Below are 15638 nucleotides of genomic sequence, written 5' to 3' on the forward strand. Positions count from 1 at the left end.
CTGTTCCCTAAGAAATCTTCTCCTGTTGGCCTTATATTCTATTCAGAGTATTGTAGACCACATTTACTTGGCATTGTTGGGTTTCCGTGATTTGTAATTAGAGTAGTCCACACAAACACACAAACACACACACATACTTTTTTTCAGTCCATATTATGGATTCAAGCAGATTTGTCAGCTAAACATCAATTCTGCGAACTCTACTCCAACATTGTATAACCAAAATGGGTTTCAAGATTAGTATTGCTGTTTACACCAAATTCCTACCCTACCTATGAATGTTATGTAACTTAAAAATGGTAAAATCTGAAAAATGTTGCCTTTTTATAGGTGTCAGGGGTGAAAATTAGTCATCCTCAACATTTGAGTATAGAAATGTTTACTTTTTTATGCAGTCAGAACAGTTGGCCGTGCATTTGCATTATCACAGTCCCTGTAACATCCAACATCATAGCACTACTCTTAGACAGTACATACACTAACAGGGCACATTGCTTTGCCTATGAAATAAAGTATCGACTGAGTTAATCTTTGCATGTAAACTATTAATTATTAAATAATCAATACAGTGGTTTTAGAATCGATACAGTATCACAAAACATAATATTGCAATACTCGATATTTTCTATATTTTCTTACACCCCTACAAAATAGGATGTAGGCTCTTTTTCTCTTTTTAGGATTTTTTCCCTTTGCAGCTATCATATGTTTCTCAAGATTTTTAGGCTTTCTTTTTCTTTTAATCTCAAATGTCGTGAAAAATAGTGCACATAGCCGACGTAAATGGGAAAAAATCTCCCTGGGGGAGGATGCCCCCAGACCCCCTTAGGTTTCGGCTGAACCCTGAATATTGTTGTCATTCTGTCTGGCTCCACCCCTGACACCAGGGCCATATTCACAAAATATTTCATCTTATCACTATGAGTGACAACACCAGTGACACTAAATGGCTCTAAATGTTACTATTTAAGAGTTTCCATTTAAGTCCAATTATGGAGAGAGGAGTTAGCTTCTATGAATGACGTTACACTTAATGAATGCCTTAATTTATTGTGCTCACTGTGATGGTCAGAAAGGGTCTGGGCTGTGTTGGTGAATTTATAAATAAGAGCTGGACACAGATACAGTACATTGGCACCATATTGACAATTAATGTGACTGTGTGACCAAAAGGGCAAGCAAAGTGAACATAAGTAAGAACAATCAAATAATCAACATTTAGTGACCTCACATGTCTTTTAATTGAAGTCCTGTGTGTGACAGGACCCACAGCCTGCAGGGACAGAGTAAGACATAAGGAGTCCACGTCGACGCTTTGAAATAGTATGGATTAAAAGCATATGTTGGCTTCTCCAATGTATGGCTTAAGATATGTAATGGCTTTAAGATGTAGGAAAAAGTGATCTGCTGCTGCTCAAGGACGTTTTTGTGCTTTTTCTTCTATCAGGCCACGATGAACCGGCATAATTATCACATTTTGAAATGTTCACGGTGAATGGTTTGTTTTGGCACTGAGTCACGCTGCTACTGATTACTTTCCTATGAGATATTGACATTGTTGACTCATGGATCACATTAAGCCTACCTGGCTGTCTCACTCATGCGTGCGTATCTGCGCGTGTTTTCGTGTGTGTCCAGGTGTTCCAGCAGGAGCTTCCAGAGACTATACAGGACACTTGGGATCATTTAACAGAGGAGCCTGACAAAGTGCCAGAGTCCAGCTGGCGTCTTGCTTCCCCGAAGTCCCTCCTGGACAACTTCTGCCACACCATGCAGTGCCTCTTCAGCGAGTGTTTTGCCAGCACAGAAGCACAGGAGGACTGTGAGTATAACAAAGCAGACCCAGTAGGATGTAAGAAAACACATTAGCTAGTCTCAACTCCGCAGGCAGGACTTTCTAGTATGTTGGAGTCCTGATGTCAAAGGGTCCAATAACATTTGTTTTTCATCTACATTTTGGGTCAGCCAGTGGCCAAGACACTAAAGCAAGGATCTGCCTCATATGGAATTGAATATTGTGTGAAGCAAACATGTTGTGGAAGATGTGCATTTTTCCATGTCACATGCAATCAGGAAGCTTTACTATGGAAGATGCTGTGTAAGTGTCCTCTTATGCTCTCCAGTCAAAGCATCGCCAAATCTTTGATGCTTTGAGTTGAGTCTTAGCCATTTGGACAAAGCTTTGTGGTTCTAGATTTCCACTAAGGCCCTGTGCATTAACATGCGTCCTGGGTGATCCGATCACAAGTGGACAGCTCTAAGTACAGGTGTGAATGCACCCAACACACATTGAGGACGTTTTGAAATCCGATCACTCAGACCACATTCGGAAGTGGTCTGGGCCACATATAGTCACATTCTTTTAGCAGTGTGTACACGAATGCGTCCTGGGCCACATTAAGGACCGCCTACTCAACTGACGTGTGTGTGTGTGTGTGTGTGTGTGTGTGTGTGTGGCCCTGTTCAGACCTGGCATTAACATGCGTCCTGAGTTATCCAATCACAAGTGGACAGCTCTAAGTATGTCTGTTCACTCAGACAGACGGGCGAGTGTAAGTGCAAAGCACCGGAACAAAAGCAGTGACACAATTTCGACAGTATGATAATAATGCACTTCCCGTGCCTAGTCTGATAGTCTGTAGATTATGTAGCCTATAAATAAGATATATTTAGATATATAGACATGTGAGTGGTATGCATCTTCTCATCTAACTCTTGGCAAGAATGCAAATTGGTGTATTTCCCAAAATGTCAAACTACAATGCTACTATTCCTTTAAGCGCTTTGCTGCATCGTTCAGAAAAATATCCATTTCATGTATACCACACAGTGTCCAAATAACCTTTATTCTAGCTTCCATCTTGCATGTATTTGATGTATTTGGAGTAGCCAAAAATACACTTTGCTTGCACATAAAAGAGTTGTTCATGTGTAAGAATAGATGACTCATTGTTTAAGGAAGTCTGTGTGTGGTTTGGAAATTGGCCACATACTGTACTAGCAGTGGTCCAAGTCTTTGAGGTTTAGACACAATCTTATAAACAACACAAATAGTGGACAGCTCTCAGTACGTCTGTTCACGGAGGTCTGGACGAGAGCGAGCGAGCGGGCGGTTGGGCAGGCGGGCGGGTGTCCGTGCAAAGCACCGGAACAAAAACACTGTGACAGTATGATGATAATGCACTTCCCGTGCCTAGTCTGATAGTCTCTAGATTATGTAGCCTATATATAAGATATATTTAAATAAAATACAGTTGTATCGACAGGATACAATAGAGCACAGAAGCCGTTTCCATGCGCAGAGATCCACGGATCCAAGCAGGATGTCTGTTGAGTAGGCGGTCCTTAATGTGGCCCAGGACACATTCACGTACACACTGCTAAAAGAATGTGGCCACATGCAGCCCAGACCACCTCTGAATGTGGTCTGAGCGATTGGATCTCAATGCGTCTTGAGTGCGTCCACACCTGTACTTAGAGCTGTCCACTTGTGATCCGATCATCCAGGACACATGTTAATGCCAGGGCTGAATAGGGCCTATGTTATTCTCCGAGCAAGGTGAAAAAATAACAGCAAAACACTACTCCCACACTGTCAACAGCAGCGCATAACAGCTTCACTCCTTCCGTTCAGAGCTTTCACAATAAAAGCCCTGGACATACTGTATAGCCTACACCGCTTCAAGGGGCAACGCAACAAAATAGCTTAATATATAGTTACATAGCTTAATAGCTTGTTGGTGTTGTGTCTGTGTTTTTGTTCCGGTGCTCTGCATAGATCTGACCCCTGCTCTCATCCCCAGCGCCAGTGACGGCGGTACAGAGGTCTCCGGGAACTGCCGGCCTGTTAGACATTAACCTTATATTCCTAGGTTCATAAAATGTATCTGAATTCACGAATATGTAGGATATTACTACTGCTGTCTCCCACCGGGTAAAAACAACAAAACATTTGATCTCTACATACAGAAATGATGCAAGCTACGTGTTTATGGAAGTGAGATCCGATCACAATTGGTCACTCGAAATGCATGAAACACATTCTAACACCAGGTGTGAACAGACGTACTTAAAGCTGTCTACTTGTGATCGGATCACCGGAGATGTTGACAGGGCCTAAGTGATATTTGATATTATGATTTTTTTCATAATAGTGACATATCTGCAAACTCATCGCTCTTTGGTGGAAAGTAACTAAGTACATTTACTCAAGTACTGTACTTTAGTCAAGTACAAATTTTAGGTATTTGAACTAAATCAGGTAATTTGGGACACTTTCTGGTAGATTACCAGGATTTACTCCTCCAAATCACTAAATCCGTCCTTGAAAAACACACTCAGGTCGCAACACACTGACTAGTCACAGTCAGAAACATCAGTGAAATACACTTAGCGGAGGTAATTTCCAAATAGGTGTATTAGTCGTTTGCTTTGACATAATCACCACGGTTATAAAGGAGAGCATGGATTTAATTAGCGGAGGTATTTTGCTGGCGGTAACGTTATTAGTGTTATAAGTTAGTATCAAGTCTTACAGCGGGGAAATAGAGTCTTACTCATGGGGAAAAACACTCCAAAGTCATGCAAGTAGCACTGGCTGCATCATCGGTGAAATACACTTAGCGGAGGTATTAATGTCCAAATAGGCATATTAGTCGCTTACTTTGACATAACCACTGTGATTATAAATTAGAGCATGGATTTAATGAGTGGAGGTATTTGACCGGTGGTAAAGTTATAAGTTAGTATGGCAAAAACGTACACAATTTGAGTTGTATTGGCAGAGCTGCTGCACAGAGCGCCGGTCGCTTGTTTATTAAAAGTTTATTAATATTGAACATTTTGCATGTCCAAATTGCACCAAATTCAACAAAGCACTCCATGGGGTCAGACAGAATTCTTTTCAGTGTGTGCTGTTTGAGTCCCTCACACCTGGAGCACACAATGTCACCGCATTCCTCAAGGAAACCGTTCCACATTATGTGTCTCATGTGGGTGTTAAAGTGATAGTTTAGTAACACATGCTCAGCGCCAGTGGGGCCTTGAAAGATGATCTCGAAAAATTTTGACTTTTCTCCTCCTTTCTCAGCTTGGATTTTTCCTTCGCTGAGGCTCTGAGGCTCTGCATGTGATGTCATTGTATGCAGAAGTCATCGTGACCTTTGTTTTCCTCCTGTTATTTCAGCTCTCCCCAATCATAACATCACATGTGAGGTTGTTTTGCCACTTAGTGGGTGAAGGGGCTGGTACTAGTATCACATGAAATAGTGACACCGGTTCATACCCTCACCTAATGTAACACTACACATTAGCTGTTAACCCCTTACCAGGGGATGTTCAGGGGTAGATCAAAAGTCAACAGTAGATGTCACATAGAAGTGGTGTACATCATGTGAAAGCTGGGAACCTGAAGATTTGAGATGCAGCTCAGCACTATGTATCAAGTTCTTTCTAGTCATTAATAAGAAATTAAAATTAATTTAAAAATGAATTAATCAATTAAAATATATTGTGAAAGTGTGTAAGAGCGTAGAACATGTTGATGGAAGTATATGATGACCATTCTCGTGCTCTATTATGTCTCATAAATTGTTGAAACAATTTTTGTGTTGATACCATTTGTTACACAGATTTGGCGTTAAATTTAACTACTTTTTACCATACTGAATTGATAAAAAATTATCAAAGATCCCTCCAAAATACCACATTAAGACACCAAGACCTTGAGGAACACCATGGAAAAAGCCATGCTGTGATTTGGTATCAAAAACTTTTGACATTTGGAGATTTCTGCAAGAATTACATTTTTCGGTGATTGGATGGCGAGCACTTCTGTTCTGGAAACTGCTCGGAAACCCCCTCATTGTCAATCTACCTAGGAAAGCCATCCATCCTCTGATTGCTCTAGGTCTCTAGTTTGTGGTTGTAACGTTTCATGAGGCTGTGATTATCCTAGAGGTCACCACAGGTCATTTTATACAGTGAGGTCAAGTTTTAAAAAAATGGACTCACTGCAATAAAATGGCTACTTTGGGGACTAACATCATCCCACATGAATACAATTGGGCTCATTTGATCCACAAGAGTCTCAGCTTTACAGTCATACCCAATTTATGCAATTCTAAGACTGTTTAGAGACCCCGGTTATAGCATCACATTCAGCGTATAGAGACATGCGAGTGGTATGCATCTTCTCATCTAACTCTAGGCAAAAATGTGAATTGGTGTATTTCCCAAAATGTCAAACTATACTACCATTCCTTTATGCGCTTTGCTGCATCATTCAGAAAATGTACTTGGCGTAGCCAAAAATATACTTTGCTTGCCCATAAAAGAGTTGTTCATGTGTTAGAATAGATGCCTCATTGTGTGTGGAAGTCTGCGTGTGGGTTTGGAAATTAACCACATACTAGTAGTGGTCCAAGTCTCTGAGGTTTAGACGCAATCTTATAAACACCACAAATAGTGCAGTTTAATATGTACAGCTGCAACTACTTTGTACTGTACTGTATGTGACTCCTCAAAAAGGTGAAACCTGAGAGTTAAGTTGTGCTTAAGTTGAGTTGTCCCGTGGCTCATATCCATATGGGGAGAGACAGAGAAGCGGTCCAGATTCATAGTGTGCCAGTAAAACATATGGAGAGGGACACAGAGTTATTTTTACGAGCGTTAATCGAATTTCTCTTCTCGTCTACTTTTCAGACTGCGGTGTTTCCCGTTGGACAAAAGGCAGGAAGAAAGACTTACAACCTGAAAGCTGAGAAGATGGGGTGAAGTTGTCCCTGTTGATGCTGATGATAAGGGTATCATTATCTCCCGATAGAGAGAGGGGTAAAAGGACAATCCACACGGAAACAAGAAAGTTCAGTCCTGATTTGTGAACATCAAAAAGTCTTTCCCAAATCTATCAAACAGAGCTAAGATTGTCTTGACGATACGATGAAGACACTCCATCAGCCAAAGCAGACTGATATTGTATGTACGGCAACTATTCATGGCGATTTCATGAGCATATGGACTTTCTGCTAAAATGAAATGAAGCTCATTTGGGAGTAGAAGCTCCAACTCCTCAGATTTTCCAATTCTCTGTCACTCAGGAAGCCTAAAGTATCCGTCTCTTGATGGCAGCTCAGATTGATGCTTCAAGTTTTGGAAGAGATTTGTTCATGTTCACACATATGGACTTAATTGATCATCCAACTGATGTCACTGTGGCTTTGCCAAATCTCTGCCCAAAAAGCCTGTGATGTGCTCCAGCGGACCTGCATGGTTCACCTCAGAGACCAACAAGAAGCAGAGACTTACACATTGGAGTGTTATTATATTGAGAAACTTCAGCTGACTTTGTACCATAGCCAGACTTCTCTTCTACGAACGCCTCTTTCAAACATCAATGATCTAGAGCGAGAGCGATGTACATGAACTGAACTTCAAACCTACAGGCAAACTGATAACTACTGTTATTTTTTTTTTTTTTTTACTTTTTATTTTATTCTATTATTCAGTGAAACAAGACAAGACATCTGTGACAAGACAAGACAGAACTTAATACATTGGGTGACATGACAAGATTGACTACGGGGCAAAACATGCATTGGGTATATAGGGTATAGATAGATGTATTGGAGAAGGTGCCGGGAAGTCTGTTGTGTAGGATTCTCATGTGTGTAAGTGTGCATGTGCATGCAAGTGTAGAGGGACAATAGACAGAGGGGAGTTTAAAACAATAACAAATAAGGGGGGGAAGATTAAGTAGATGAGTTTTCCTGGCAGGGGTGGCTAGCGATAACCCAGGTTCAGCTATTTTTTGGTCTTTATTTTTACATTTTTGATCATGTTGCGTTGTGGCGGGGGTTTCCCTCCTTTGGCCACCACTGTTTTCTCTTCCCTCTTCAGTTGATGACTATGCATCTCTTACCTACAGCTTTCATTTAAAGTGTTATTTTTTTAGATCTGTGCTATAGGCCCTGCATTGCATATTCAAAAGCTGCCAAAACAAGTTTGTTCATTTTTCGCCCCGTTTCATGTGTTTCTTTCTATATATTTATCATGCACAAAGAGTGAGAGTTGAATCGGGACGAACATCGCCGCACAATCATCTCTCGCCGTCATGCATTTTTATACTTACTGTAGATCTGTTATGGAGTTGTTGCTTTTTCTATTGAATATTTTTGATGACTCAGATACCTGTGCAAAGCTTAAAGAGTGACCATCAGCATTTCAAATATGAAGTAACATCGCAGTCCGATTTGTTTAAACTTTATAGCAATTCTGTTTATTTAACTAGAATTGAATAGTTGAATAATCTAAAAATAATGACATGGAAAAATATTTGCTGAAAATGTGCAGTTTTGATAGGTTACAAATGAAAGCTGTAAAAATATAATCTGAAACTCCATACCATTCCATACTATACTATTATAGAACGGAATAGTTTTTCTGGTAACACTTTATGATAACGATTAATAAATGGTAAATTGATAGTTAATTAAACTTAGTTCATAGTTATTTTATTTTTAACAAAATTAAATGGTAATTAATAATGTTTACTAATGATTAGTAATGCTATCATTTTTGTTATGTTATCATTAGTTTATGAATATGAAATAATTAATTTATTAATTATCAGGGCTGTCAATTGATTAAAATATTTAATCGCGATTAATCACAAATTAATCAAACATTTTTTATCTGTTCAAAATGTACCTTAAAGGGAAATTTGTCAAGTATTTAATACTCGTATCAACGTGGGAGTGGGCAAATATGCTTGCTTTATGCAAATGTATGTATATATTTATTATTGGAAATTATTATTATTATTTTATGATTATATTTTGGGGTTTTTATTGCTTTATTGACAGAGCCAGAGATAGTTATTAAAAAGGGGGCGTAAGGGCAAAAGGGCCACAGGTCGGATATGAACCCGGGCAGCTGCAGTAAGGACTTAGCCTTGGAACATGGGGCACCTGCTCTACCAGGTGAGCTGCCGCAGGGCCCCAAGAAATTAATTAACAACACAAAACAATGATAAATATTGTCCAGAAACCCTCACAGGTACTGCATTTAGCATGTAAAATATGCTCCAATCATAAGATGACAAACTGCAGCCCAACAGGCAACAACAGCTGTCAGTGTGTCAGTGTGCTGAATTGCCCGAAACTGCATGTGATTATCATAAAGTGGGCATGTCTGTAAAGGGGAGACTCGTGGGTACCCATAGAACCCATTTACATTCACATATCTTGAGGTCAGAGGTCAAGGGACCCCTTTGAAAATGGCCTTGCCAGTTTTTCCTCGCCAAAACGTAGCACAAGTTTGGAGCATTATCTAACCACTTTCTCTAAGAGCTAGTGTGACATGGTTGGTACCAATGGACTCTTTTGTTTTTTTTAGTTTCATGGGATATTAATATCTTCACTCTAGCTTTAAAATTGAGCCCAGAAAAAACTCCGGAAGATCGATTGCGTTAATGCGTTACTATTGCGTTAACTTTGACAGCCCTATAAATTCTATATTGTATCACGAGGATAACGAACAAAAACAATTACATTCTGATTAAATTAGTAAACTATTTATCAACAGTTTATTGTTGCATAATATACTATATTACGTATTTGTTAATAATTACCAAAGTATTTGTAAACCTTTAAGAAATTGTTTGTAAAACATCTATAAACATCACATAAATAGATGGACCAGAAACCAATTATTAACCATTTAGAAAGTATTAATGTAACTATCTATCTATCTAATGTTTATATTCACTTTACAAAGTATTTATTAACCATTTAACGAGGTATTAAAATCATCAGTTGCATGTTCATAATAGCCATCCAAATAATGTTTATAGACATTTACAAATCTATTATTAACTATTAACAAAGTGTTATCACTATCTGGTTCATCTATATCGTATATCAAATGTTATAATGTGTGCAACAATAAAATGTTAAAATAACAAATTCTAGCATTACTAATAATAAGTAAACATTATAATAATTAAAATGTCATTGTTTACAGTAAAACAACTATTAACGATATTTATTAACTATCAATTTACCGTTTATAAATTATGTTTTTTATAAAATGTTATCGTTATTCTCAACATCCAAATGTTTTACAGTATAAAATTTTAGTTTTACTCCAACAAATTTTGACTAAGATTTTACTTCAAGCAAATCAGTATCTGTCAAATCTGTCATTGTTCTCTCTCTGAGATTGCCTCTCAGGTTGTGTCAGCTTGACTGTTTTATTTCTTTCCACTCGTGCAATTAAACTCGAGGCTATCTTGTTGCTGTTCAAAGAAATGTATTCAATTGTCAGGTTTTGGGGAATTAAGAAAATACATATCATAGAGATCGTACCTTTGTTTAATAGGCACTATGGTTATGAGGCTCAACGTATAAAGGATAATCTAAATCTATGATAAAAACTTAAACATGTATAATGCTTTGGGGATATAAAGGACACTTCTTCTTCTCTTCACTCCTTCTGGGAGTCTTTTGAATGGCTGTGGCATCGACAGGGGCTCAAGATTATTTGCTCACTACTTTGTGCACTCAAGACGTGTTTATGCATGCAAGAGTTGCAGTTTTATCTCGATGTGCCTGGTTCGCCGCCTGCAAATCCTGACTTGCTGGTTTAGTCAGTTTATAGTGTAACATTTCATCCCTTCATTACTTTTGGGCCAACTGTGTTTATTATGATAGCATATTTCACATGCAGTTGTTTCCAGGGTTGTTTTCAAAACATAAACATGAAATTATATTCTAACTAACTGCTATGCTTTTATAATTTTTGTGTTAACCAAAAATGAAAGAAGGTATAACTTCAGTTTAAAAAACAAACAAACAAATAACATATGAAAAGTAACTGGAAACGTAATTTGCATTACATGAAATGGCACTTACACTACACAATTTAAATAAGTAATGTGGTGTTTCACTTATAAACTTCAGGTATTTGTCAGCCCAGTCGCACAGCAGTTCGTGAAATAGTCACGAAATTGGATGTATTGATTTGTGTACATAGTCACAAATTTCCCTTTTTTTCATGATGGTCAGCACGAAATCAATTCGTATGTAATCCACATAATTGTGAACTGGGAAGTATGAAGAACAGCGAACGCCGTGTAGGGAAGAGGTGGATGGGTGGGTCAAAAAATACAGGACCTTCGCCCAGGAGACCAGTGTTTGTGTCTCGTTTGAAACCAGAAGTCAACGTTGATTTATTTGTCACGTAACTTCTGTACTTTAGTTATGGCACTCCCGGAGTTATTTTAAGCCAAACCACGATCTTTTCGTAAAGCTAACTAAGTAAATTTGCTGCCTGAGCCTAACCAAGTCGACCTTTTCCTAAACCTAACTAAGTAGTTTCATTTTGAAAAGACTGGAGCGAAAAATTGACACATGCATCACGTGTTGCTGAACATTCGTAGGAAAACGCACAAAAAATATGTTGTTGCAAGTTGTGCTGAGCTTGTCGGAAAAAAAGAGAAATTTGTGTCTTTGTACACAAATCAAATAGATTAAATTTTGTGACTATTTCACGAACTCCCGTGAGACTGTGTAGTAATTGTCCCATAGACAGTTTAGTTACTCCCAAGACTGCACAAAGTATCTATTTGTGAAAGCTTACTATACATAAGAAAGTTATAGTTTCAGTTCATGCGTTCACTCCTCACTTAACATATGACATATATTCAAGTCTTGCAAGCCTATTTGTGTCACTCTTCAGGGGGAGAATGGTGATGTTTAATGATTGTGTTATATACACAGCAATGGGTTGAGCCTGAGTCTGAAAGGAACTTTAATGAGGACAGCTTTAATGATGTAATACATTAATGATAATTACTGGTGTATTACTCTAAATGCAGCAAGTGTATTTTTATTATCCTTAATCATATATAACTATATGGTTGTCTTTTTGTAACCATAAGAGCATTTAAGTTGAATTCAAAGATCCCTTGTTGTGAACATAAAGTGATATTTCCCAAAACTGACTGGCAACAACAGAGATGAAAACTGCAAACACATGGATGGTTGTTGTCTGTGGTCTTTAGAAACAGATTTTGATATTGAATTTATTTATTTTTTTGAAATGTATAATGCTATGTGACAGTACTTTAATGAAAGAAATAAAAATTAAATCGCTATTTTTATCAACTAACCCTGTGTGTAGTGTTCAGTCATTAAAGTGAGTCGCTGCCATTATTATTCAAATCTTATAGTGTACTGTTTAGCTGTAAAATGAGAAAGTTTGTGACCCGGCAGCCATGTTGAGACCAGTTGAGGAAATACCAAGCACCGCCCACCAGCCGGAGCACAGCCAATAGGAACGCTGTCTCTAAAATCACCTGTGATTGGCCAAAGTCTCCCGTCACGGGCTAGATTTTTTAAAGCCTGAAAACAGAGCCATGAGGAGGTGCAGAAGTCTAGTTATCTCTCAGAACACTTGGATTACAATATGCTGAAAGGTTATTATGGAATTTTTGCCCAATGATGCCAAAAACCTTCTGCCTACATAAGCTTTAATGCTGAATTTACTCTGGGAGTTACAAAAGTATTTGATACCTGTAACCAAGAGAAAAAATTTGCTTGTGTTCACTTCTTCCAAAGGAGATGTTAGTGGTTACTAGATGAGTAGGTTATTATATGGAAGCCCAGAGACCCCACAGAAAACACATGCAGATAGACCTGCATGATGTAACCATAACCTCAGCAGTGTCAGAAAAGAAAAGTTAAAATATTTAGATTCTTATTCTTCTGCGGTGGTTTTTAGTGACGGTTTGCATCCAAAAAGTTGCATAGAGTGCTCCGGGGATGACATATTTTTGTAGGCCAATCAGGAAGTTAGCATCGCTCTGGTTCCCTTGACAAAAAGCCAAAGGGATTTTTCTATTGGGTTTTGGATTATTGCAGAAAAGAAGCTCTGGGGCAAACAAACATTTATGATACTTGAAGCGTAAATTAGGTAAGATTTATTGATGTATTTTATGTCGTAGAACAAAACTTTAAAATCTCTTCAGCTTGCGTTAACGACAGACCTTATTTCAGGCATCTAACTAAAAACCCATTAAAAAATAACATTGACTGCCAGACGAGAGGAACGAGAGTGCTAAAATGCTAACTCATTTTTGGGTTTTAGGACTCATTCCTGCAGCATTCTATTACCCCCTACAACTGGATTGGGAAAAAAAAAAAGTGAAAAAAAAAAAAAATAGAAACAGAAAGGAAAAAAATATTTTCCCCAGCCCTCATCCCATTCTCAAATAAACTTGTTATAAAGCTATGGGCTCTGAGAAAGCCTGAAAGCCTCTCTCAACACCCACTGCACTTACTCTCCAGTAAGTCTCACAATATCCAAAAACTTTGTCGCAGCATCAACAACTATTTCAATTCTCTCAGACTTTCTTTTCTCCTCAGTGCCACAGTTAATCACCGTGGCCAGAAAAGCTAAGAACTTAACCTTATCCTTACAACAATATTCATCATGCTTCCTACCTGATTTGTTCTCCTGTTCTTATTTAATCTTTATTTTTTGCCGTGAGGAGTGTTTAGTTTCCTGTTAACATACAGTAAGAGTTGAGGGATTTTATTTTGAAAAGTAGGTGAATACCTAGTTCCTGTTATCATACAATGAGAGTTGGTGGGGCTTTTAATCACAGGTGTAATTGATCACATTAATTATGGCCCTGATCCATTGAAGCCTGGTTTAGAGCATGTTGGCTCACTGAAATGGCGTGATACAGTAAATAGTGTGTGTGTGTGTGTGTGTGTGTGTGTGTGTGTGTGGGTGTTAGTTAGTCAGCCTGCTCTGATTGGCTAATGTGAATCAGCTGTCTAGCAGCAATCTGAAGTTGCCGTGGTGATTGGCCACTGCTGCAGTGGGGCAGTTTATAATAGGAGTTAACCAGAGACGTACATGTCATAAAAGTACTTCTACGACAGAAACCGTGACTCCTATCGCTTAGATTGTTCATGAGACCAGTTAGGAGTCTCTGATGAACAAATGGTGCGACATTTGGGTCTGTAGTTTCAAAAATGTGACCTCGGCGGCAGTTTCGAAAAGTAGTAACTTTTTTCTCTGATCCAAAAAATTCTGTGAAATTTAATATGGGGCCCTATGAGAGCGAAGCCTGCAGTTGCTCTCACGTTCAGGCATGTGTCGCCAAATGTGTAAGTCCGACTGATTCCATAGCTACATGTTTGCGACCGGCACAAAAATACCTACGTTTTGATGTATTAATTGTGTATGAGGAGTGGACGTTGTGGGCTACAGAGCAATTTGTTCGGAAAATTTTCAAAAGATTTCAAAGCTTTCCCACACTCTAGCGATGATGTCACACACTCTAGCCCTTAACGACCCACGCAATACACACCCATTATAAAATCTGAAACGGTCTGAAAATTTCACAAAACGTAAACTGCGATTTCGTGAAAACCGTGCCAGCTATTGATGTATCTTCTGTGGTGATGCAGTTGAAGATGTTTGAAGAGAAACTCCGCCGACACTGTCTTAGTTGTATAACAAATTTATTACAATAAGTTCAGTATTGTAAACAAGTAACACGTTACTTGGAGAGCCTCCAGCCGAATAATGAGAAAAACTCTCTCGAACGTATACAGACAGCTCCTTAAATACCGAGCTTGTTCTGATCAAACCCTTAGTTTCCTCATATGGTTTTAGGAGAGGGACAAATAAAAATAGAAACACCTCTTTTTTGCCACCATATGTCTCTTCAACTCTGACCCAGGCCTCCCAGGACCCTGCTGACTTAGCATTTGGTATATCTTTACCTTGACCAGATGTCTCTTCAACTCTGACCCATCTCTAAATCAGGAAGGCCCAAACAACAACTAACATTCCAATATACTCTCCTAATACAAACCATCTATATAAATATGCTGCATCTAACAGCAGACACCTCACTATCAAAAAATTTCCATTTGGCCAAATAAAGTCCCAAGTCTCGTGACCCGTTTAAACTTTTAATCATGTTTCTACATTAAAGTATGGCGACTCTGTATGGCCCCAAAGAGGAGTATTTTTGAGCACTCTTCACGTCGATTTTCAATGCATTCCTATGGAGAAAATAATCGCGCTATCGCGCGTTTTTCTCGGAAACCGCTGCGCGAATCTCTTAGTCAGGTCATAGCACTCGATTCCCGCTCATTCCGCACGTTTTGATGTATTTTTTGTACAGGTGCTGGCAACGCTGCGGGAGGAGTAGCGTGCCAAAAAACACACACGGAAGAAGTCAGAATAAGAAATAAACGCGTCGAATAATAGACCAGTGTGCTTCTAGGCACACTGGAATAATGTATTTCCCTATAAAATGTGGGGGAGTAATTAGGCCTATTAGCAGAAAATTGTAATACTCAGTTAAAGTAAAAGATTGTTTAAGTAGAGTATTCGAGTCTGTGTTACTTCCAATCACTTGAAGCAGATCAACATTAAGAGGCAAAGAGCAGCAGGCTGCACCCCACAGTGTTAATGTTATGCAATAGCGTGTAGTTTGTCCCTGTGCACTTACCGTAGCCAATCCAGCAATGGTAGATCCTAAATATACCATTTCAGGGCAAAGAATGATGCAAAAAATGAGTATGTAAACAAAACAAACCTCGTTTTGATTTCAG

General features: G+C 38.7%; 1 protein-coding gene across 1 annotated transcript in view; it reads left to right on the forward strand.

The window, feature by feature from the left end:
- The window catches only part of il34 (interleukin 34), a 44301-nt gene extending 36287 nt beyond the window's left edge, over positions 1-8014 (forward strand). The window contains exons 7-8 of the mRNA XM_037768499.1: positions 1639-1822; positions 6703-8014. Coding sequence (XP_037624427.1) covers positions 1639-1822; positions 6703-6761 — 243 coding nt within the window. The 3' untranslated portion in view covers positions 6762-8014. The remainder of the gene's footprint in view (positions 1-1638; positions 1823-6702) is intronic.
- The last annotated feature ends 7624 nt before the right edge of the window (positions 8015-15638 follow it).

The sequence above is a fragment of the Sebastes umbrosus genome, chromosome 4 (assembly GCF_015220745.1).
Source record: "Sebastes umbrosus isolate fSebUmb1 chromosome 4, fSebUmb1.pri, whole genome shotgun sequence".
NCBI classification, from domain to species: domain Eukaryota; kingdom Metazoa; phylum Chordata; class Actinopteri; order Perciformes; family Sebastidae; genus Sebastes; species Sebastes umbrosus.